This window comes from Natrix helvetica (assembly GCF_964273705.1).
Source record: "Natrix helvetica genome assembly, chromosome: 1".
NCBI lineage: Eukaryota > Metazoa > Chordata > Lepidosauria > Squamata > Natricidae > Natrix > Natrix helvetica.
This window is the reverse complement of record NC_138548.1, coordinates 252350374-252375363: the sequence shown is the minus strand read 5'-3', so window position 1 is coordinate 252375363 and position 24990 is coordinate 252350374. Positions and strand designations below refer to the sequence as shown.

Here is a 24990-nt window from a genome sequence, read left to right as displayed (position 1 = left end):
AAAATTGGAGGTTGAATGAGCTGAGTGGTCGCTAAATCTGATAAATGAATGAAGTAAATAAGTAACACATGTTCAGCTATTTTTCTTGATTCCTTATAGAGAATTTCAATACAAAAACATATCCTAGCACAAGAGTGTCATCTTTCTTAATCCAAGCATTTAGCCCAACCCTCAAGAAAATCTAGACACTGTTCAAAGTTAACAGACACTTCTCAAGACTTTCCTATAAAACTTCCAAAGAAACTAGCTAAGTTAAGTAGTTGTGTCTTTCTTTGATAAGCTGTTTTTGTTGAAAAATGTTTTATCTTCAGCATATATTTTATTACATTGTACACTATTCAAGCACATTTGTTTTATTTTTTAGTAAAGAATAGCATACGAATGTTTGCTTGCTTCATTATATGCCATCTGTTGATTGGTGACTACCTAGATATATTTTTTCCAAGAATACATTAGTTCTGCTCTACAGTTTTTCAACATGAATATGTCTGGCCTATACAATGTCTGGCCTATATATATATATATATATATATATATATATATATATATAGAGAGAGAGAGAGAGGGGGAGGGAGGGAGGGAGGGAGGGAGGGAGGGAGGGAGAGAGAGAGAGAGAGAGAGAATGTGGAATTGTATGTAATCTGCAATAGGTTGCTATCCAAAATGGGATTCATTTGTGGACTTGTTTACAATAACATTTAAATCTGCTTTTATCAATTTGTTGCACTATTCAGGTACCAAATCACAGCCATGTTTAATTTAATTTAATTAAATCAGCTTATTTAAACAAACTCTGGGTGGTATAAAATAAAACAAAAAAAATAGAAAGCACAATGTAATAAAAATAGAAAATGTATAAAACCAAGAACCAATGCTGATCTAGGACATGAGTTTTTAGATTCCAGAAGGCAACAATAGATCTGATTGAGGCAGATAGATCTAGACCAGGGGTGTCAAACTCAATTTTATTGAGGGCCACATCAGGGTTGTGTTTGACCTTGAAGGGATTGGGCGGGTGTGGCCAGGGTGGATGTGGCCAGTCCAACATCACTCATGTTGGGGGTGCCTCTGGTGGCCTGAGCTCTCTGCCAGCAAAAATGGGCTCCAATGCTCAGTTTTTGGCTGCAATGGCCGTCTACAACCCTGTACCGGCAAAAACGGAGCTCGGGGAGAGAGGGGGACATGCAGCCCTCACAAGCTCTGTTTCTGGCTGTGATGGCTTTCTGCAACTTTCTGTCAGTGAAAACGGAGTTTGGGGCAAGGGGGGCTGCATGCAGCCCTCCCAAGCTCCATTTTTGCTGACAGAACACCATGGGCCAGTCCTTCACTGTTTCTAGGGCAGCCCCACAAGCCAGATCAAACAGCCCATGGGCTGGATCTGGCCCCTGGGCCTTGAGTGTGACATCCCTGATCTAGTCTCACTCTGTAATATAACATATTCTGCATTTTTAGTCCTGCTCTAAAGAACTGGGTCTTAGCACGACATGTACAATGTAATTACAACATATAGTACACAATTCTACATATTGTATATGGAAAGTGGAGATCGATATATGGGTGATGTTTTCCACAGCAGTATACACCACATTTTAAAAGAATACTGGATTGTTTTGTTTTGTTGGTGCAGCTAATTTAGAATATATACTGTATATATGCTGCTCAAGATTTTCAAATTCTTACTTTCATAGCCATCTATGCATTTTCACCTGCTGTGACCTTTTTGGTTATTCTGCTTTCTGGTTTCTACATGCTTGGCACAATTCAGTAAAGAAAATTTCTATGTGATCTATCTGAATCAAAATTAATCTACATTCACATTATATTTCCTAACATATCTATGTTCATATCGTTAGCTAGATAAGAAACTCAGATATATCAAATTGCCATTTTCTGTTTTGACATTAATTTATTTATTACTTTATAGAACCCCTGAGTAATACAAGTTCTCTAGCAAGAAAAAATATATAAACAATAATAAAATTCAGTGAAATGATTTAGCGATATTTGAAAACAATAGGCATCTTGTTTCACATACTTCAAAAGTGAAGTGAAGAATCAGTTCATTGTAGGACAAAGGTGTCTCTGATCCCCATAAAAACCCACTGGGTGATTTGGGGAAGTCATATACTCTCAGTATAATATATCCCACAGGAGACCTGTGGGAAAAATTTGGACATGGGAACATTACATATCCTTTCTTAAACATGCAAAGGAAAAGCAAGATACAAGGAAATATTTAGGTTACAGGTAGTCATCATTTAGTGACTGCTTTGTTTAGCAATGGTTAGCACTTACAACAGAGATGAAAAAGTAACTTTATAACCAATTCTCACATTTTATACCTTTGCAGTTCTATGGTGACTGCTTTACTGGCTCCAATTTTGATTGCTAAATAAGGACTACCTATATTTAACCTGTGCCTTCGGTGTTGAGTCATGCTGGACACATGACCACGGTGACGTCTTCAGACAGTGCTGGCTCTTCGGCTTAGAAACGGAGATGAGCACTGCCCCCTAGAGCCAGAAACAGCTACCATGCATTTGTGGGGGAATCTTTACCTATACCAAAATTACTTCTGCAAAATGTCAATAATGTTTTTTTTAAGTCACCAGAACCATATGGTCTTCTGTATCTTATAATGAATTCCCCTGACCCAGTTCCATAGAAATTAGTTAAATTCTTGGTTTTCTTCAGTTTAAAAAAGGAATTTTTGACATTTTTATGTTACCTGTTATACAAGCTGCTAACATTGTTTAGCAGCTATTGAGAGATGGATTTCTAAAAAAAACTATAAGAAAATTAAAAAAAATGTTACAAAGTCTAAGATCAGCAGCATTTTATACACATTACTTACTTATTTATATTTCTAGAGTATCTGAAGATCCTACAGAATAACAAAAATGTCCACCTTCCACTACTTGGGATTATAAATTGGGTTGGTCCCTGGTTTCTTTGAAAAGCCAGGGTTTTAGAACTTTACTAAAGGACAGCAAGGTGTGTGTGTGTGTGTGTGTGTGTGTGTGTGTGAGAGAGAGAGAGAGAGAGAAAGAGAGAGAGAGAGAGAGAGAGAGAGAGAGAGAGAGAGAGAGAATATTTCAGAGGGAAAGGATCAGGAAAGAAAATATGTGCTTGCAGGACCCTATACATGGTCCTCTTTAATTGGTTAGTCTTAGATAATACCTACCCTCCTGATCTTATAGAATGGATCTTATAGGAGATCATTGGAGAAAGGTAGTGCCATAAATAACCAATTCCTGATCCAGGAATTGTAATTTGTACAACTATAATTGCAATTATGTCAGGTTTTTGAGACCTTCAATTCTTTTCATCCTCTAAAATGTTATTAAAAAGCAACTACTAGGTAACTAACATTTATACTATCTCTTAAATATTCTACTTCTGGATTATGCTGGTAGTAAGTGCTGTATAACCACCAAGGGATTATAATGGGAAGCTAAAGGCTAGTTGTATAACATGGTTATTTCGCCCAATATTAATAACCCAAGTTGATTACTCAATAATGATGTTGTTGAAGGCCACAAATCCCATTTAGAAAACATGTCTTAGCATTGGCTTAAATCCTTCCTAATTGTTTCAGGATCACAGCTGTGGCTATAATAGTCCATCTTTTTTTCACCAAAGAAATATAATAGTAGCAGCCTTTTTTATTACTTATGTATTTTTAAACAACTTCTCTGTGGAGAGCTTGTTTGTAATTGGAAACCTAACCAGTGATAAAGGCTGTGCCTAGAACTTAAAAAAAATTGGTCACTAATGATGAAGCTTTATATTGGCTGTTGACAACTTTCTTTTACAACTTGGTTATTGAAATGGAAGTTAGTAGGCAGCGAAGTACAATTCTGGCCCATAGAAACAGATTAAACCCAATTCCAAAAATTCTTTAATTTCCCAATCCTACTTTACATTAGTTATATTTTAGTCAGAAGTGATATAAAAGTAAAAAATTCACAAAGTTGGATGTCTTGATAGTTGTAGCTAACAGCTTCTTTCTGAATATATTACCATGAAATACTCACAAGGACAGAGCCCTTCATGTTAGGACTTCAACTCTCACTGATTTTCTTCTTTATTTTCTGCTTCTTAATGGGTAGCAAAACCTGTTAGAGGAAAATATGAGATACTGTCTTTGGATTCCACAAACAGCTCCTATGAACCCAGACTTACAAACATACATTTACTATTTATTTATTCAGCGTATGTCAATGTTATATTAGCCAGGAGACTATAGTGCTAATAAAAATAGTTTGTCTGCCAATGATTGCTAGTTCATTTAGCCCACACTTGCACACTCTCCAGAGTGCACTGCAAGGACCAAGTAGCTTCACACTCATAAGGCTTGACAGCATTCTCCAGTGTCATCTGGGGTTTTCCATCACCAATTGCATCTGACATTTGGGCATAGCATTTGGGTAGGTTTGGCATTGATTGGGTTTGTGCTGCTGATTGAAGCACCATCCTCCCCCCCAACACACACCAAAGTGGTACCTATTTATCTACTTGCATGAACATGCTTCCAAATGACAGGAGCTCACTTTGTCACATAGTGCTAGGACTTGAACTTCTGGAATACAGATCTTCTCCATCATCGTTAAGCCACCGAGCCACTGTAACTCTCTATACATTTACTTACTGACATATTTATTTTATTAGGAAGCTGCATCATATTGGACTGATTGACTTAGCACCCTCCACAAAGGTGGTAAGACTAAAAACATCACACTATAACAATGCTGAGGAACCCCTCCAAGGTTGAGGGCAACCACAGCCTCTATGTACAGTCACTGCCCCTCCAGAAGTGACAAGAATAATCCCTCAGATCTGAAAGGCCTGCTCAAATACCTAGGTTGCAAAAAGCTAACAGAGTTGGGGCTCATCTGATATCAGCAGGAAGGATATACTAGGGAATGGGAGCACTGATAAAGAAGGACTGACTCAGATATCCCCCACAGAAGAAATAATAGGGATCTGAAGGAGGTCTTCACTTCTACATCTCCAGGAGAAGGTGGGTCTGCAGATACTGAGATTCTGAACTTACTTTTTCACCTTGATGAGTCTGTACACTGTACGAAAACTTTTCCCCCCAGTTCTTCTAATGAAAGTGACCTGCAAAGCCCTGTCTTCATGTTTGAAGACTTGCATAAAATGGATGCTTCTACTATCTGAGTTTTTCTTGGACGCTTAATACAAACTCAGCAGTACATTCAAAAAGTGTTTGAGCACACAGGACACTGCTAAAAAAAGACAGAGCTCATTCTACAGGCTTAGGGAGGATTCTAAGAATTCATTTTTCGTGAGAGATGTCACGGTTTATGGCCATTCTTGAGGGACAGTATCCTGCTTATTCTATCTGGAGCCAAATGTAATTCATTCTCTGGGATGCAGCCATGTTACTTGTGTCTTGTATCACCTTTTCCTGGCTCACAAACATTAGAACACAGAAGACATATCTATTTCTAAACTGGACTGATATTCTGAGTTCAGCCCTTGTTTAATTTTGAAGCTTAGGGTAGAATTCATATGAAGATAATTGAGTCATGGGTTGATGGAAAATAGAACTTAAATGAACTTATAATTGGAGAGAAGGAAGGGTGAGAATGAGAGAGGGAGGGAGGGAGGGGGCAAGGAGAGAGTGAGCACCTGAAGGAAAGTAAATGTACTAGAATGCAGCAGGTTGGAAAAGGGAAGGAGCCAAGGAAGACAATAACACTAAACAGAGTAAAAGGACCATCTCCTCACTTTCTCAACTGACTTTCAATCAGTTTTCATCTCACTTGCCCTGATTTATCTTCAGGCCAAGACCAGGGGAATTATAAAAGAGGAATTCACTGGGTAAAATGAACTAGATGAGCTAAATCTACTGAATGATGATCTACATTAACAGAATTAACAGAATCTTGCAAGTCTGAGGATACAAACCTCTTACTACCACTTTTAACTGTCTGAAATTTGCCTGGATTTCAGGTGATTCATTAGCCACAGATCCAAGGCCAGAGAGGCTGGCAATGATGTACAAGAGACCTTAGCTGTGAGTAGATATTTTACTCCCCTGGTGACTGGATGCAGGCTGAGGTTGAGCTATTCAACCCACCCTGTGGCTTGAATGCATCTCTCACTGAATTTCTGGACCTGGTACAGTATTGGATTCTCTCCAGCTGTTATCTTTTACCACAGAGCAGCTGGCTTGTAATTAAACAATGGAGGATATTAGTCTTTTATCATGGACAGATCATTTACTGGTCAGTCTATGGCTTATCAAGACCACTGACTTCTGAAAATGTACAGGATAAGGAAGATGACCTTAATGTAAATACAGGTAGTCCTCAACTTACACAAGTTCATTTAATGACTGTTCAAAGTTACAACGGCACTGAAAAAAAGTGACTTATGACCATTTTTCACATTTACAACCGTTGCAGCATCCCCATGGTCACATGATCAAAAGTCAGATGCTTGGCAACTGCTTCATATTTATGACCGTTACAGCATCCTGGGGTCATGTGATTCCCTTTTGTGACCTTCTGACAAGCAAAGTCATTGCGAAAGCCAATTTCACTTAACAACCTTGTTACTAATTTAACAATTGCAATGATTCACTCAACAACAGTGGCAAGAAAAGTTGCAAAATGGGGCAAAACCCACAAATGTTTCACTTAGCAACATAAATTTTGGGCTCAATTGTGGTCATACATTGAGGACTACTTGTATGCAAGATTCCTTACCTAGGTGAAAGGGGAAGAAACATTTTTAAAGTCCAGAACAAGAAGATAATGTTCAGAAGTAGCTCAGAGTCCTCCCTAATTCACTGAACTACTGCATATGAAGGAGGAAAAGGTACACAACAATCTGACTTGTAAATTTGGTTATTGTAGCCAATCTCAATAGAAATATTTTTTTGTTTATAGTGGAATTGATTTCCTGGATTGCTCCACCTACTGGGGCTGATAGCAAAGGGTGTGCGGGATAGGGGCAACCAATTAAGATGGTTCCTCCTGGAAGGATCTGCATGGTTTTCTGCAGGTTATGCTTTGGGTTTTGGCTAGAAATGTATTAGGCAATTCTACCATATGCCTTGTTCAATCCTGGAATGTAGAAATGATGAGAGTATTGAACACAATTGCTTCCCAGGGGACTTTGAAGTTTATTTGGAACTGCTGAAGTGATGCTTTCAGTAATGGTGACAAAACATGTGGAATGATGAAACCGAAGTACAAGCTCATTGTCAGGCCTACATCGTGGCAATGAAGGTTTTGAAGCATTCTTACTTCCCCACTCTCACTGGGTTCACAGAATATTGTCCAGAATATTGTCCAGTGTTAAAGGTGGTTTGTGCCATAAGAAACAACAGTGATAACTGAGACTACATGTCTTATTAGGTTACTTGTCTTTTTGATGTTTTTGGGGATTCTGAAGCAGGTGGACAATATTCTTGAGAGCATGAGCTCTGAGTAAAGATGAATTTGAGAGGTGATGTGTGCTTTTTTGAAGGAGTGTGGGTATGTCTTGACCTGAATGAAGGAGTAGTGCACTTTGTCCTGTTGATCCATCTCTCAGTTAGATCTTAAACTTCCTCTTTGGAGAAAGGGTGGTGGGGCAGTGGCTGTAAAGCAGGTCTGTCAAACTCACGACCCATGGGCCAGATGCGTCACACGCTGGCCATGCCCACACCTGGTTTAGCAAAGGGGGAAAAAGTCTCGATACATCACGTGACACCCTAGTGATACCACAAGGTCGACACCTCTGCTATAAAGAATCCTATATGAAATGAATGAAATGATGTATTTAGGTTCCTTTCTGCTGGGATTCAGTCCTAGACACGTGATTGAAAACATATTGGTCACTTTTGTGAAATACTCCACCAGGACCTGGATGGGTCCTGCAGTACTTCTGAACTAATGGATCTCTTAGCAGTGCTAGATACTACAGTCTAAACCACCTGTAAGGGTTGAGCACAATAATTCTGTCTTGCAATGGCTCTACTACTACTGAGTCAATGGTTTTGGAAGATGGAGGAGAAGGAGGCGAGCGATGAAGAGTACCACTGAGATGGATGAAGTCATTAATCAGTTTGAAGTATCATTAGTGAGATATTTATCAGTGTGCTGATGATGTTAGTTATCTCCATGATTGGAAAGAGATGCAGTGGATGATGTCCTAACCTGAGATATTTATCAGTGTGCTGATGATGTTAGTTATCTCCATGATTGGAAAGAGATGCAGTGGATGATGTCCTAACCTGATGTGTAGAGGTAATAAGGGGCAGAATGGGATGAATCACACGAGGTGAAGTGGGATTGGCCCTGATCTTATTGGCATTCAGGAAATCCCTCAAAATCTGGTTTAAAACAGGTTTGAGAATCCCAGAGAAATAGAAGCCTGTGAGGTGGCAACACTGTGTCTGAGATGCTGGTCCATTCTTCTCTCCATCTCAAATATATGACTCTGGGCAGCTTATAAAACATAACATCAGGTAAAGCAATTATAAAACAATAGTAAAAGTAAAGGTTCCCCTTGCACATATGTGCTAGTCATTCCCGACTCTATGGGGCAATGCTCATCTCCGTTTCAAAGCTGAAGAGACAGTGCTGTCCGAAGAAGTCTCCGTAGTCATGTGGCCAGCATGACTAAACGCTGAAGGCGCACGAAACACTGTTACCTTCTCACCAAAGTGGTTCCTGTTTTTCTACTTGCATTTTTATGTGCTTTCGAACTGCTAGATTGGCAGAAACTGAGACAATGGGAGCTCACTCCATTATGTGACGCTAGAGATTGGAACCGCTGAACTGACAACCTTTTGATTGGCAGGCTCAGCGTCTTAGCCACTGAGCCACCATGTAATTACAAACTTCAAAACAGTTTAAACAAAGATGTAATTGTATTATTGTTTTACCTGATTTTATGCATTGCACATCTCCCAGAGACATGTATGTGAAATGGGCATCTCTATAAATTTAATAAAAACTACATAACATGAAATAAGTTGAAACTGCAACCTAGTAACATAAGAGTTCCTATTTACCCAGAAATTTTAAATTTGATACTAGTCTCTACACTGGTTCCAGATAGGATTAAACTCTCCTTGAGAAAGTAGGCCCTTGGTTTGGGGGATTTCTCCTAGAATCAACATTTCTACTTGAGCAGAAGGTCAAGGCAGTAGCTAAGGTAGACTTTGAGCAAGGTTTAGCTTTGGCTTGTACACTAATTGTGCACTAACATGAAGTCAATATTGCCTATGAATGTATTGTTGCTCCCAATGATTTTCTCTTTCAGCTGTTGAGTTAGACAACAAAACAGCATTGATTATGAGAGACTAATGACAATGCAACAAGGAGAGTGGTCTATAATGCTACAGAGTTTAAGACTCATTTACTAAAATTAGGAAGCTCTGGATTTTGTTTAGCTTTTCACAGCTTTGTGAACAGATATTTCTAAATTATAGTTTCAAAAAGGCTAGAAGCATCTACCCTAACTGAAATGTCTCACATGTGGGTTTGATTTATTGGGCAGTGATCAGCAGCAGTGCCTTCTTCATGGTAGCTCCACAGTAATGACTTCTATTCAGCTGGTCCCATGAGGCCTTCTTCTAAATGACTACCAAAGGCAAACTATTTACCCTGGCATTTCCTGGGTAGAACAGGACTAGTTTTTGTTAGACTTTTTAAAAAGTGTAACCCTTTAATTTCTGTATTGTTATTATCCTGGATGGTTTTGTCTCTTACCTTGGTTTCATTGTTTAATGATTTACAGCAGGGGTGTCAACTCAAGGTCCGCGGGCCGAATCCAGCCCACGGGGTGCTTAGATCTGGCCTGTGAGGCCACCCTGGAAACAACGAAGGTCAGACCCGTAGGGCCCCTGCCAGCAAAAATGGGCTCCCAATCTCCGTTTTCTTCTGGGATGGCCTCCTGCTACCCTCTGCCATGCTTATAGGCTCTGATTCTGATTCAGCCCCTGAAGGTCAAACACAACCCTAATATTGCCCTCAATGAAATCGAGTTTGACACCTCTGATTTACAGTAACAAGAGATGGATCTTGTTTGCTTTGGGAAGCTCATTATTGTAGTGAGACTTACTATCAAGACAGCTGAGTTTCTGAAACACCGCAATCACTGTCAAGGGAATGGAGAGTTGAGAGATTTCCCATTTAATATATTTGCTCTCAGTTACTCATTTGGATGTCTTGCTTTACACAACGGCTGCTTTTATCAGCTGTTCCTAATTCTATGCTTGAGGAAAGCATTATTGTGATTCTTTGGCATGCTTAGTTAGGAAGTCATGCCTGCAGACATAGTGATAAATCAATAATGGCTTAATGGGCAAACCTATGGGTGTTAGAAGTAATTAGTTCTTTATTGACTATTAAGGCCTGCTAATTATTATAGTATATACTGTAGTTATTTTATACATTTAAAGCTATATCCCTTTTACCCAAACCCTTATAACTATTTCTTTCTTGGCTGTTATCGTTTTTTAAATTTATCCATTCACTCTTTAGTACTCCATCTTGTTGCAAACAAAAGAGGAGTCTAGGTTGGTTGTAATCTCTCATGACTACAACCAGCAGAAAATGAACAAATATATTATTGCCCTTATCCATATGCTGTGCATATATTTATATACTGTATTTCTCAGTATTAACTAAACAACAGCTCTTTTATTAAACTGTGTGGATATGCATATTGAGTATTCACACTCAATATATTGTCTGAATAGTGGTATATATGATGTCACAGCCATAAATTAGCCTTTGCATAATTCTCAGCTCAGAATAATCTCAGCTCACATTACTTTGCATGAATTTTTGCTAAATATATTTATTCTCTTAATGTATACTGATCCAAAATTGTCTCAGATTAGTACTAGCATATGAGGAGATCTACAGAACTATCATAAATATGTAAGAAGCCTGTAAAGTTTCTGAAGTAGCAGACAATCTCGATCCTACTATGTTCTTGACTTCCAAAATTAAAACAGGTGGATTTACAAGATTGCCCTAGGTTATCAGAACTGATAAATAATGTGTGAACTTGGTCATTTCTAAAAATACATTAACAGGAGAAAAAAATAAGTTAGAAGTGGCAAGCAGATTGCAGGGCTGGTCTCTAATTTCCATATAGGGAAAAGGGTTGAGCTAAAAGAAGAATCAGAGCCTATAAAAGCTTTCAAAGGTGAAAGGTTTCTTGGTGGTTACGGACTGTCAGGGGTAAGTTTTCTTTTGTTTTTAAACTTCCCTTTGCCCTGATCTTTTCTCTTTAAAAAAAAGTACAGGTTATACTATTTTATGGGACTTTAGAATGCTATGAGATTAAAGGCACTTTTCTATGGTGAAGCTGTCTTGTGCAGTCCATTCTTTGCTGTGTATTTTGAGCCTTTGCATATGGGAAGAATGACAAATTCTCAGCTGTTGTTGGGCTGCTTGAGGATCCTGGGTGCATTATCACACATTCTGTCTATTCCTTTGCAGGTTGAGCATTTCATCCAGTTCCTTCTTTCTGTTGAGATTAGATAATAAAAAGGTGAGAAAACCAAGTGTGGTTATTGAGTGTCTATTCTTTCCAGCAAATTGCAGGTATCTATAGGTCTCTTGTGTGCTCTAGTTTCATTTGATGAGGGTTTGGGAGGGAGGTTGTGGTTTTGTGTTTCTGAGTATGGAGATGAAAATCTATGTGCTTTGATTTTCCTGCATATGAATCATAGATGGAAGAATAGAACGTAATCTTGTTTTGAAGAGATAAGAAGATCAATGCCAACTTTTCATTAAACTCAGCTTTGCAAACAAAAATCTTTGTTGTCTATTACAAGTTGTTCTGCTCAAGGTGGCTTAGTGATGTAGCTGTTTCTCACTTCAACACCATTTCCCTATCTACTCTGCAGAAATACTATCTAATTCATTGGACATCCTTTTAAATATACGGAACAGTTCATAATCTAAATCACCCCTCTTCTGACAAAGAAATGCACCAGGTCTTCTTAATGCTTCTGGTGAATGATAAGGAGCTGAGCTTGCAATAATATTAAAATTGGAGGGAGAAAAAGGCTTGCCCCTGCCCAGAATTTCTTGTTATTTTATAACATGCTCACCCCCCCCCCCATTTTATTAGCCATTAAAATGTGATTTGGGGTGTGGAAGTCATCTCATATTAGAACCTCAGCAAACCACCCCATTCCATCTCACACCATTGTGGCACAAAGTCTAATGCAAAAATATACTTAAGGAAGTAGCTTCTGGACATCAAGGTGATATATAAAGTGAATTAATATAGAAAAATAATAAGAATCCAATTAGAAATAATATTGCCTGTATTCATTTCACATTATTTATATCCCATAGTCTTTGGAAATCAGTAGAAAATGTATGTGTTGTATGTATGTGTATCACTATATACATATAATGGAATAAACATTTTTTGGTATTTCAGTGCTCTTCCTACAATGTTATATTGTTTTACATCTTTCGTTCCCCTGTTACCTTTCAACAATTGATTGCAAAGTGCTGTCTCTTTATACTTAAGATTTTGCACTTGCCCAACTATTTAATGAACAGCAAACCACACTTGTTATTATTGTTATGCATTCCCCTTCTACTTATTTTTTGATATTGATATTTTTGGTTTTTTTACAAAAGCTTTCAGAAAAAAATCAGCAAACTTTAATTAAAAAAATTTTTTTTTACATAAGGCATCTACTATAGTGAATCATGTCACCAGATATAGTAACTGAGAGCAGGTGTACTAACCTTAAACCAAACAAACTAAGGTTTTTGTATCTCCTTTAGCTGCAGCCATGAGCAGGGATGCAGAGATGGAGGTTTTTGGGGCGGCTGCCCCTTTCCTGCGTAAATCTGAAAAAGAGCGAATAGAGGCTCAGAACCAGCCCTTTGATGCCAAGACTTTCTGCTATGTGGGTGAACCCAAGGAGGAATATGCCAAAGGGAAAATTAAGAGCTCTGAAGGTGGGAAAATTACTGTAGAGACATCAGATGGCCGGGTGAGCATCTTCCATGCTTTGGGCGAGGAGAGGGTGGGAAACACTTTTTAAATAAAATAAAATAAAATAAAATAAAATATTTTTCTGGTACAGTGTGAAATTTTTGGAATTAGAATCAATACATAGCTCTATCATTTACTGTATATATTGGTGCAAAACCTGATCCCATAAATTCCTCCCTCAATTATTCTGAAGGCAAATGGGGCAAGATTGGATATTTTATTGGGCTGAGTTGCTGTAAGTACCACCAGCATGAGGGGGCATAAGCAACAGCTTTTCCCTTCAAAATTTCCTTTGGGTCCCAAAGACAAGCAGACTGTGAAGTATCATTTGCTCGGCCATTCATTCTTTTGACAATTGTCGCATTTGAAGTCTAAGTTAAAGTTTTAACCATCTAAGCTTCGATGCAAGAACTTCTACCATCGGGCAGAAGACATCAAAGTATAGCCAGCCGAACAAAGAGGTTTAAAGATAGTTTCTATCCTTGGGCTGTCAGACTTTTAAATACAACCACAATCACTCCATGCACACGCTAGTTTTTTTCTTTTTCTTTCCTTTTTCGTTTCTGCTATAATTTTGCACCAATGAGGTTAAAACCAATTTCGTATTTAAGTAAAATGACAATAAAGGTTATACTTATATTTAAGGGGGAAATGGCTGTAATGTTATCAATAGCTTCTCGTTAATAACAGAACAATATGCTTGTTCAAAGTATTTAGTTGGGACTGAATCTCTAATTCTGAGCTATTTCTGAAGGCTTTTCCTCTTATTCTTTCAGACAATAATTGCCAAGACAGAGGATGTGTACGCAATGAACCCACCGAAGTTTGACAAAATTGAAGACATGGCAATGCTGACGCATTTACATGAACCAGCCGTTTTGTATAACCTCAAAGAGCGCTACAGTTCTTGGATGATATACGTATGTTTTATCCTTACCTCGTACCAGGACCGAAATCTCAAAGAGGGCAGATTTTAACCACTATTTTTGGTTTCCATGCAGACCTATTCAGGCCTCTTCTGTGTCACTATAAATCCATACAAATGGTTGCCTGTGTACAACCCAGAGGTGGTTTCTGGTTATCGCGGGAAAAAGCGTTCTGAGGCCCCTCCCCACATCTTCTCCATCTCTGACAATGCATATCAGTTCATGCTAACTGGTAAGTCTGCTTGAAGGCCTGAAAGGGAATAAGGTTGAATAAAGAACAGTACGGAGCAGGCGTGGGTTGCTGCTGGTGTTACTACCGGTTCACTTCCCGCCACACGTTGCTTGCACATGTGTAGTTGCCTGTAAATTGTTCTGTGCATGTGCAGAACATTATAAAATGCTTAAAAAACATCCTGGCAATGGTGTGGGCAACCAGGGAACTGGTTCAGGGGCTGGGACAACCTACCGTCCCCATCGGTTCAGCGACCCAGTCTCAATTTCCACTACCGGTTCATCCAAACCAGTGCGAACCGATAGCAACCCACCTCTGGTATGGAGGGATGGGGGGTTGTGGGCAATGGCATGGGTCTTCCCCATCCCTCCCAAATATCCCTGCCTTCATGAAATTAATTCCAGAGGCGCTACTTAGCATGACTCAGCATCCATCTCTGTAGTTTGTAAATATATATATATATATATATATATATATATATATATATATATATATATATATATATATATATATATATATATATATATATATTTGCCTCTTCCTTTGGCAGATCGTGAAAACCAGTCTATTCTGATCACGTAAGTAGACATTTCAGATTCGTCCCGCTTGATTACAGTAGTAACACAGTGCTAATACAAATAATATTTCTTTACCTAATGATTGATTTTTCCTCCTAGCGGAGAATCTGGTGCTGGAAAGACTGTCAACACCAAGCGGGTCATTCAGTATTTTGCAACAATTGCAGCTACTGGAGAAGGCGCCAAGAAGAAAGAAGAGTCAAAATCGGGGATGAAGGTATGAAAAATACATCTCATTCTAGATGTGCAGATAAAGAAATTGAAAATCCCCAAACTCTAAGCAAAGGGAGTCTGACTAATTATATTCTTTCTGTCTCAACTTCCACAGAGTTTGCTCAGTGGAATTCTTTTCATCAATTAACTACTGAAACCAAAGTAACACCATATAGGTAGTCTTTGCCTTATGACCACAACTGAGCCTAACATTTCTGTTGTTAAGTGAGACAGTTGTTAAATGAGTTTTCCCCATTGTACGGCCTTTCTGGCCACAGTTGTTAAGTGAATCACTGCGGTTGTTAATTTGCTAGCACGGTTGTTAAGTGAATCTGGCTTCCCCCTTGACTTTGCTTGTTGGAAAGTCACAAAAGGTGATCACATGACCTTGGGACAATGCAACCATCATAAGTATGAACCAGTTGCCAAGCATCTCAATTTTGATCACTTGATCGTGGGGATGCTGCAAAGTTTATGTGAAAGATGGTCATAAGTCACTTTTTTTCAGTACCGTTGCAACTTTGAACAGTCACTAAACAAACGTAAGTTGAGGGCTACCTATAATAACATTAAGACTCCTTCAGAAAGGTCTATACTGCATAGTTCCATAAACAGTTTTATTCTATCTTTTTTAAATAAAAGAGAATGGAATTGTAATAAATAATCATTATACTTGATAACTGTCTGGAATTGATTTCTCATGTCTTCATAATAGTTACTCCCAATGCTGTTAAAGCAAAAACTTTTGACAAAGGTTCTGGGACATAAACTACAGTGATTTGCAGTTATGATTTCAGTTGTTTCATCCCAAATGCTGACAAATGTAGAAATGGCTGAACGGTAGATTTTATTAAACCCTAAACAGAATAGGTGACTGGATCATGAAATCTATATACTGAAGGAAGCACTTTCTAAGTCCCCCAGAAAATGAAGCTCTCCTTCTGCTGCTAGCAGCAATTCTAGTTTGCAGAATCATAACATTCTCTTATTAAAAATGTATTGCCTTCTTTTGCCCCCTTTCTTATCCTCCTAATTCTCTCCTTCTGTTCTTTCCCTCCATTCTGACAGGACTTTTTAGGAACCATTTCTGGGGAGGGGGGAAAGTGTGAAGGGAGCAAAATGCATTTTCTGCTTAGAGAATCAGTTTCTGATCTTCTATTTTCTTGAACGAAATAATTAATGCAACACCTAGTAACAGTGTGCAAAATGTTTTGTAATTCTAAGCTTTTCAAGTCTGAAACAGCTGTTTTGACTTGGGTGAAAATGTTCTGAGCTTTCTGTACTATTGGTAAAGTTAGAGCAAACCCATTTTGAACTCAAAACCTTTTGTACATTTCTGAATCTGAGCACCAATAACAAATCACTTAAATCTTAAGAGGGAAGAGTGATTCCTGTTTGGTGCAAAAAATATTGTGTGGAAAACAAGGACTTGTCAGAATTAATTGAAATTCAGTGAAGGCGCTCTGGTAATTTAATTCCAGATTTCTCATTCCTTGGTCCTATGGGGAAAAACATTTTAAACATTCTAAATCCATTCATTGGAAAATCAGTCACATTTACTTTAATTAAGCTTGCTTATGTTCAAGATTTTGCAGTGCTTTTTCCCCCCCCTTTTGGTTTTCAAATATGTCTTCCAATACTCCTGCAGGGGACACTTGAAGATCAAATCATCAGTGCCAACCCTTTATTGGAGGCCTTTGGGAATGCCAAGACTGTGAGGAATGACAACTCCTCCCGTTTTGTAAGTGATGAATCTTTGGCAGGCGATACATTTACTTGCAAGCCTCTCCAGACAGCTTGTCCTGCTCCTTTTCTCATTCTCCGTAGAGCAATTCAAGCTGGCATAAAAAAAAGTTCCATCTTCAATGAAAGGCTTTAAAAAAAAACATAATTCAAAACCTAATACAAAGAAGTAATTGGTGTGGGGGACATTTCAGCTTGGATATGAATGTATAACTTACCTCCCTGCCCAAAATGATAATGTCCTTCCTCAGAAGATTCAGTGGAAGATTTTTGTAACTGGGCTAGTAGGTTTCTTTGGCTCAAACTACATGCTGTGATATTTTCACAGGTGCTGTCAATTCTTATGTGGGAGAGGATATTCAAAAATAAAGTAATGGGGAAGAAGCTTTAATCCTCCCATCCTCACATGCCATATCCAGTGTTAACAAAACGAGTCAGTTATATGTTCTTAAATATGGTAAATATATCATTTGACCCTGGACATGACTGTGGGTTATTAAAACAAGAACAGGTTTGTGGGTGCCTGTTTTATGTGTCAGCCCCTTGGGTATATAACAGCAGAAAGTATGTCCTTACAGGAAGTGGCCCTCCAACTAAAGAGAAGGATTCTTTGCTTGTTTACTTTCCATCATCCCATAGCTGTTTTCGTTTACTCAGTAATAACCATTTCATAATATAACATCTATCTCTTCCATTCTTGGAACAATACAGATATACTGAGAAAATCCTCACTGAACTGATACAGGAGAGCCATGTTAGTCAACATTGGCCAAAAATCAAAAGGAATCTGGTGGCACCTTTTCTAATAACAAATTTATTAAAAGACATATTTATTTGAGCTGCCGCTCACTTCATTTGATGCTTGGAGTCTGACTGAAGCCTGGCAGCTTTGTAGTTGGGCAGTTCAACAGACAGTGGATGATTTACATGTTAGTTTTATATTGCCAATTTTATAGGTTTCTGGAATGTTTTGAAGCATTAACGTTATCTTGACTTCAGAAGCCATCTTATTCTGTTTTAAATTCACTTGTAGGAAGGGGTGGAAGGGATGTGAAAAAAATACCCCAAACTGGAGTATTTGTGTTGTCCCTGCCTATGTGGTAAAACATGGTATATCTATTAAGAAATCCTTGCAAGAAAAAGATTTTAAACGAATACACACAATACAAGAACATTTGCTAAAGTACAGTGACTTACCTATTTACTCTTCAGCAGCAAACAGTTCCTATGAAAACAGTACCACCTTCAAGATATAAAATAAAACAGAAACCATAGCAAAATATTCAGTTACAAAAATAATCCATATGTTGTGGCTCATTAAACATTTCTCTTCCATCTTTCTACCCTGTAGGGTAAATTTATTAGGATTCATTTTGGTGCCACTGGAAAGCTGGCTTCTGCAGATATTGAGACCTGTAAGTAACTGAATTTGAAAATTGTCTCCATAATGTCTACAAAATTGGACTTGCAAACATTAATTGGACCTTCTGTTATAGATCTTCTGGAAAAGTCAAGAGTAACCTTTCAGCTAAAGGCTGAGAGGAGTTATCATATTTTCTACCAGATTATGTCCAATAAGAAACCAGAATTAATTGGTAAGTAGGATTCTATTTTACTTTCCTGAACCTTTTATCTTATTGATAATGTGTGCGGTAAATAATATGGGGAAGGTTTATTTTTTTACTCTGTTGACTTTTTGTCTGCATTGGAAAGCTCATATACGATAATTCCTAGAATTTCAGAAAGGTTTCCCGTGTATATTTCAGAAATGCTTCTCATTTCAACGAACCCTTATGACTATCCGTTCATAAGCCAAGGTGAGATTGCGGTCCAGAGCATTGATGACCAAGAGGAGCTTATAGCTACAGATGTGAGTGAAAAAATGATTATGATGTAAAACAAAGAATGTAATTCCTGTCTGAAAACATAACTAACCATGACACTCTCTCCCCCTCCCCCTTTTAGACAGCTATAGACATCCTGGGCTTTACTTCTGAAGAGAAAGTTGGCATTTATAAACTGACAGGAGCAGTGTTGCATTATGGCAACATGAAATTTAAACAGAAACCCCGAGAGGAGCAGGCAGAACCAGATGGCGCAGAAGGTAACAAATTCCAAAAGTTAGTTTTCAAATTTTATAGATCATATGATTCAACTGTATGATTTACAAAACTCCTTTGGAAAGAGCAATGATAAAGGATGTCACCTCAGCTTTCAGCAGTGAAACATTTGTTTTCTCCCATATGCTTTGCATTTTTTGTAGTATGTATACTGGCATTAAACTGATTACTTTTTGCTTTGGTTGCCTTATTGATTGGGAGGTAGGAAGGTGAGTGACAAAGGAAAGAGTTTTGAAAGAGATAGAGGATACACAACTAACTTTTTAATTGGGTTCTGAGCAGTAAGGATTAAATAAGTAGTAAGGATTGGACATGGTGAGGTATCAGCAAGTAGTCAGTAAGTAGTCAGTAAGTAGTAAGGACAAGGGGACGCGGTGGTTCAGTGGCTAAGATGCTGAGCTTGTCGATCAGAAAGGTCGGCAGTTTGGCAGTTCGAATCCCTAGCGCCGCGTAAAGGAGTGAGCTCCTGTTACTTGTACCAGCTTCTGCCAACCTAGCAGTTCAAAAACATGTAAAAAAGGCAAGTAGAAAAATAGGAACCACCTTTGGTGGGAAGATAACAGTGTTCCCTGTGCCTTTGGTGTTTAGTCATGCTGGCCAAATGACCACAGAGATGTCTTTGGACAGCGCTGGCTCTTCGGCCTTGAAACGGAGATGAGCACCACCCCCTAGAGTCGGGAACGACTAGTACATATGTGCGAGGGGAACTTTTATCTTTACCTTTACTTTTAAGGATTGGACAAAGGCTGAATTTCACAAATGTGCTCTGTCCAGAAATGTCAGTATTGTTTTCCTGCTTTTAACTCATGCTGCCAATTCATTGGTTGTATTTTTCACAACCCTGATTATTCTACTAAAGTTTTACAAAGCCTTTTTCTTGTGGGTTTTTAACAGAGGCTGATAAGACAGGTTATCTGATGGGCCTAAATTCTTCCGATTTGTTGAAAGCCCTGTGCTTTCCTCGGGTGAAAGTGGGAAATGAATATGTGACCAAAGGTCAAACTGTGGATCAGGTGAGTATAGGTAACAAATCAAAACCACCTAGTAATCCATATGTCAAACAACAAGGATGTGTATTTCTTCCATTCAGAGTGTTCATTAATTTAGAACTACTACTTTGAAGGAAATTGTTCCATTCATCCTATTTAGATTATATCGCTGGAATGCCATTTAGAAAAAAAAGTTCCACTAACAAGAACTGTAAGGAGCATGCAATGAATTTTCAGCAGGAAGGCATTTCAGCTACAGACAATTCCAAATGGAAACTTAAACTACTTGTCTGCAGCATGGAAGTTGGCTTTTCCTGATGCTAACTTTAAAAATTCCATTCAAGATTGCAATGGTCTAGCAGGGGACCAAGTGCATTTGCAGGCTCTGATTGGTCACTCCTCTGCTTGCCTTTCCCGTTCACACAGACAATGCTTACTGGTTCGCCCCTCTGTGGGCCAATCTATCAATAACTCTACTTGGAGATTGTTCTGTCTCCATTAGCTCCTCTTCTTTTGCACAATTTTCTTTGCATGCCATGGATCCTTCCCACATTCTGGGAGAACATATCCACTTCCCACATTCTGTCCTTTGATTCCTAAACAGATCCTCCTTTCTCTCCAGCCCGTTCTTTTACCTTTATTACCAGTGACATGCGGTGAGGTTTATGGCTGGTGAGGCTGGTGACATCATCAGGAAGGCGGGGAATGGGACCACGTGTGCTGGAGGCTCAGGCTGCCTCAGCCTCCAGCACACATGATCCCATTCCCCGCCTTCCTGAGCGTGCTCCGCCGGCTCGTGCTCCGCAGTCCTCGAAAGCGACTGGGGAACGACGAGAACCTTCCTGCCTCTGCTGGACTTTGCGCGCTCCTCGGGACTGCATATTGCAGTCATGAGGAGGGCGCAAAATCCAGCAGAGGCAGGAAGGTTCTCGTTCCCCAGTCGCTTTCGTGCCTTCGTCATCCAGCAGCGCCAACATTTCTGCCTCCGCCCTCCGCAGCTCCCGGGCGCGCCTGGACGGAGGTAGCCAGAATGGCGCCGAGGTAGTCCGGTGGGCGAGCGACCGAGGATCATTCTGGCTACCTCCGTCCGGGCGCGCCCGGGAGCTGCGGAGGGCGGAGGCAGAAATGTTGTCGGCGCTGCCGGATGACGAAGGCACGAAAGCGACTGGGGAACCCAGTCGCCTTCGTGCCTTCGTCATCCAGCAGCGCCGACAACATTTCTGCCTCCGCAGCTCCCGGGCACGACCAGACGGATGTATATAATATTATAATATTATATATATATATATATATATATATATATATATATATATATATATATATATATATATATATATATATATATATATATATATATATATATATATATATATATATTATATACTATTATTTCATGAAGAGAGGTGAGGCTCTGCCTCCCCTGCCTCCCCTGACCACACGTCCCTGTTTATTACTTTGTTGCTACAAAGGGGACAAGTTGTCCATTTGTTCCTACATTTCACTGTAGGATTGAGGAAAAGATCAGTTTTGATGCAGAGGCAAGGGTATGTTTGCAATGAACAGGGATTTGGTAGATGACAACTTTATTCCTACACTCAAGAAGCGGCAGACGTCCTTTATTGGCAATTGGGCAATAATGCAGATAATAGGAGAGATGATTCCTCTTGGTTTTAATTGAAGCCTGGGAAACCAGAAGACCTAGGCAGTTCTAAGGCAGGACATTCACACTCACCCCTTCATTATTTCATAGCAAGACAAATGCAGGAATGGCAAACTTCATCCAGGATAATTTCTCTCCCCCTTTTAAATATAAAGTAATTGGTGATCAATTGAATTGAATGAGATCAGGTAGAAAGAAATGCAGGAAAATATATTGGCCTTACACTGATATGTGCATAGAGAGGCAGTTTGTTCTAGTGGTGAAGGCACGACTAGAACAAACCAGCTCTCTGTGCAAATATTAGTGCCAGGCTAGAAAGAAAGAGATCGTGAGTTCAGGTCCTGGCTTAGCCATGAAAACCAGCTGGGTGATCTTGGAACAGTTACTCTCTCTCTCAGCCCAACTCACCACACAGGGTTCTTTTATAATGGGGAAAATAGGATGAGAAAGGAATATTAGATATATTTACCACCTTGAATTATTTGTAGAAATAATAAAGATGGGATATAAGTACATGAATAAATAAACAATAGTGGTTTGTTTTCCTATCATTATCTTCATTTGTCCCTAATTGTTTATAATTATAGGTGCATCATGCTGTCAATGCACTTTCTAAATCCGTCTATGAAAAACTCTTCTTCTGGATGGTAGCTCGTATTAATCAACAGCTGGACACCAGGTTGCCCAGACAACATTTCATTGGAGTCTTGGATATTGCAGGTTTTGAAATCTTTGAGGTAGGCAGATCTGTTACAAACACCATTTCTCTGCCTTCTGTGTTTTATAGCATCCCATGGTTGGAACATGTGCCATCTAGAGTTGAGGATAAGAATAACACCCGAATGTTGTCTACAGCAGAAGAGCAGAATGATTGAAATACCTTCTTCTCATTATTAGCATTCAATTTATTTGCTGCCTGTATCTGTAAAATCCCTGATGAACTGAAGTTTCATTTAGTAGAGAATTGACGAAGTCTGAGGAATTATATTAACTGAATATATTTTGTTGTTAGTTTAACAGCTTGGAGCAGCTCTGCATCAACTTCACCAATGAGAAACTGCAACAATTTTTCAACCACCATATGTTTGTACTAGAACAAGAAGAATACAAGAAAGAGGGAATTGAGTGGACTTTCATAGATTTTGGCATGGATTTGGCTGCTTGCATTGAGCTCATTGAGAAGGTAAATTGGAATATTATCTTATAAGTAACTACTCAGCTGGCAGCCCTTTGTGGTAGACCATATTGGAAGACACATTGCACAAGAATGCTGGACCTTTACTTCATGGAGGTAGTCTATCTTGAAAGCCTGTGTTTTATCCTCCCTGTGTTATACTCCAGGGAGTGAAGGCAGAGTCAGTTTGAGTTCCTTTCTAATATTTTCTGGACTTAAAATATGTTTTTTAAAAGTTGTCATAGAGTTTCTCCAAGGTTATCTCTATGGCTTTCCATGCCAGTTGGTAAGAAGACACATCTGAAATAATGCTTTTTTTTTTAATGTAGCCAATGGGCATATTTTCCATCTTGGAAGAAGAATGTATGTTCCCTAAGGCAACCGATCAGTCTTTCAAGAACAAACTCTATGACCAGCATCTTGGCAAATCAGCCAACTTCCAAAAGCCAAAGCCTGTCAAAGGCAAGGCTGAGGCCCATTTCTCTCTTGTGCACTATGCTGGGATTGTGGACTACAATATTGGCGGCTGGTTAGAGAAGAACAAAGATCCCTTAAATGAAACTGTTGTGGCACTGTATCAGAAGTCATCCATTAAGATTTTAGCCAACCTGTATGCAACCTTTGCTTCCCAAGACGATGGTAAGTTTCAAGAGCCTCTTCTTTTCTCTCTTTATTCTATAATCAAAACTGCCTTGAAACTTTGTCCTGTGTTGCATCGTATCTAGGGATAAGATTGGATAGAGACGATGACAACAAGAGAACTAATTACATTTATGTTCTGCTTTCTAATAGAAGGTACTACTAAAAAGAAAGGTGCCAAGAAGAAGGGTTCATCTTTCCAAACTGTTTCTGCACTTTTCAGGGTAAGGATCTTTGATTGCATAGGTTGCAAAGAATATTGTGTTGCTTGATGATACAGTTATATATGTATATAATGCATCATTTTATGAGCATGGTTTGGAAACTAGTGAGTATTGGTTAAATCTTAAGACGATGCAGGTCATATTAAACTCAAACTTCATATTTTTCTTCTTCCAAAATGTTTAAAATAAAATTGAAAAATTAGCAATATGCATCTCAGTTTAAAAATTCTATACTTTAAATTCTATACTTTGGATTTTTTAAAAAATTCTTTAAGAGCTACCGTATATTTTACAATTGCTCTATCCAAAATTACAGGAAAATCTGAACAAATTGATGTCCAATTTGAGAACAACTCATCCACATTTTGTGCGCTGCATTATCCCCAATGAAACTAAAACTCCAGGTAATTTACAAGAATCTCTTGTTTGGATTTCCAGAAAAGCTTCAGGAGAAAATCAGAAAATTTTTTGCCATTTTTCTTTGCTTTGACCTTGCACAGGTGCAATGGATCACAAGCTTGTCCTACATCAATTGAGATGCAATGGAGTGCTTGAAGGCATTCGGATCTGTAGGAAGGGATTTCCAAACAGAATTGTATACGGAGATTTTAAGCAAAGGTCTGTCGACCCAATTTCTAGTAAACATGTCATTTTGCATGCTAGATTCTTGTTAGGTAAATATTATCTACTGCAGGGCTGTCAAACTCCTGGCCCATGGGCCAGATGCCTCACATGATGGCCATGCCTATTCCCAATTTAGCGAAGGGGGGGAAAGTCCCGATACGTCACGTGATGTCGCTGTGACGAAGTGAGTGGTACCCCTGATCTAAAGCAATAGTGATGCTCTACCCATCATGCTGTATATTATAACTTCAATTCAGCTATATACACTAAGAAAAATGTACATCTGTAGGATGACATAGCTACTTTTTTCTTCAGAAATTTTCCTAGCGTGAGTTTTGCTATCAAAATAATAATCAAAAAATGTTATTCTGTAAATTAATTATCTCCTGGCACATTTATAGCGCTAAGACAAAATCAGGACTGGTTATTTTTGGGGATTTTTTTATGGACGAGGATGTTTCTAAATAAGAGTTTCATGCTCGCACATCATGCGAAATGACCCACAAGTTTTTATCATTGCTCAGTTTTATGTTCGTATCACCTTTTGTGAACAATTTCCAAAACAATGAGAAGATATTAAAAGTCTGCCAATGAATTTATTTATTTTATTTTTATTTATTTATATTTGATGCTTCTAGACCGCCCCCTCTCCCAGAAGGGACTCGGGGCGGTGTACAGTCCATACAGAATATAACAAAATACAATAAAAAATAAATAAATATGTACAGTTGGCATGGAGGAGGTTAAAATACAATTAAAAGAACTGTACAAAGCTATATAAATATAAATTTTAAACCCCTAAAATAGACACAATAAATTAAAAAACCCCTAAAATAACCAGTTGATAATACAGAGCCTTTCCC

At 38.7% G+C, this 24990-nt stretch overlaps 2 protein-coding genes and 1 long non-coding RNA gene across 5 annotated transcripts in view; 1 reads left to right on the top strand and 2 right to left on the bottom strand.

The window, feature by feature from the left end:
* The window catches only part of LOC309382444 (uncharacterized protein), a 348957-nt gene that overhangs the window by 56504 nt on the left and 267463 nt on the right, over nt 1–24990 (bottom strand). The window lies entirely within an intron of this gene.
* The window catches only part of LOC309384474, a 66996-nt gene continuing 43898 nt past the window's right edge, over nt 1893–24990 (bottom strand). The window contains exons 6-11 of one of the 3 annotated variants that reach the window (XR_014174065.1): nt 17895–17940; nt 14817–14911; nt 13943–14181; nt 12753–12857; nt 4038–4118; nt 1893–2156 (exon numbers count right to left, since the gene is read on the bottom strand). This is a non-coding gene — a long non-coding RNA (uncharacterized lncRNA). Of the gene's footprint in view, nt 4119–12752; nt 12858–13942; nt 14182–14816; nt 14912–17894; nt 17941–24990 lie in introns of all 3 variants that reach the window. The other 2 variants (XR_014174064.1, XR_014174066.1) reach the window with 2 other exon arrangements.
* LOC309384468 (myosin-3) overlaps nt 11207–24990 on the top strand; it is a 36182-nt gene continuing 22398 nt past the window's right edge. Inside the window, exons 1-19 of the mRNA XM_081938065.1 lie at nt 11207–11219; nt 11481–11532; nt 12792–13003; nt 13782–13925; nt 14007–14163; nt 14714–14741; nt 14841–14958; nt 16603–16695; nt 18049–18112; nt 18194–18292; nt 18464–18567; nt 18663–18801; nt 19712–19830; nt 22054–22203; nt 22479–22649; nt 22970–23279; nt 23433–23503; nt 23820–23907; nt 24004–24121. Of these exons, the coding sequence (XP_081794191.1) occupies nt 12800–13003; nt 13782–13925; nt 14007–14163; nt 14714–14741; nt 14841–14958; nt 16603–16695; nt 18049–18112; nt 18194–18292; nt 18464–18567; nt 18663–18801; nt 19712–19830; nt 22054–22203; nt 22479–22649; nt 22970–23279; nt 23433–23503; nt 23820–23907; nt 24004–24121 (2177 nt within the window). The 5' untranslated portion in view covers nt 11207–11219; nt 11481–11532; nt 12792–12799. The remainder of the gene's footprint in view (nt 11220–11480; nt 11533–12791; nt 13004–13781; nt 13926–14006; nt 14164–14713; nt 14742–14840; nt 14959–16602; nt 16696–18048; nt 18113–18193; nt 18293–18463; nt 18568–18662; nt 18802–19711; nt 19831–22053; nt 22204–22478; nt 22650–22969; nt 23280–23432; nt 23504–23819; nt 23908–24003; nt 24122–24990) is intronic.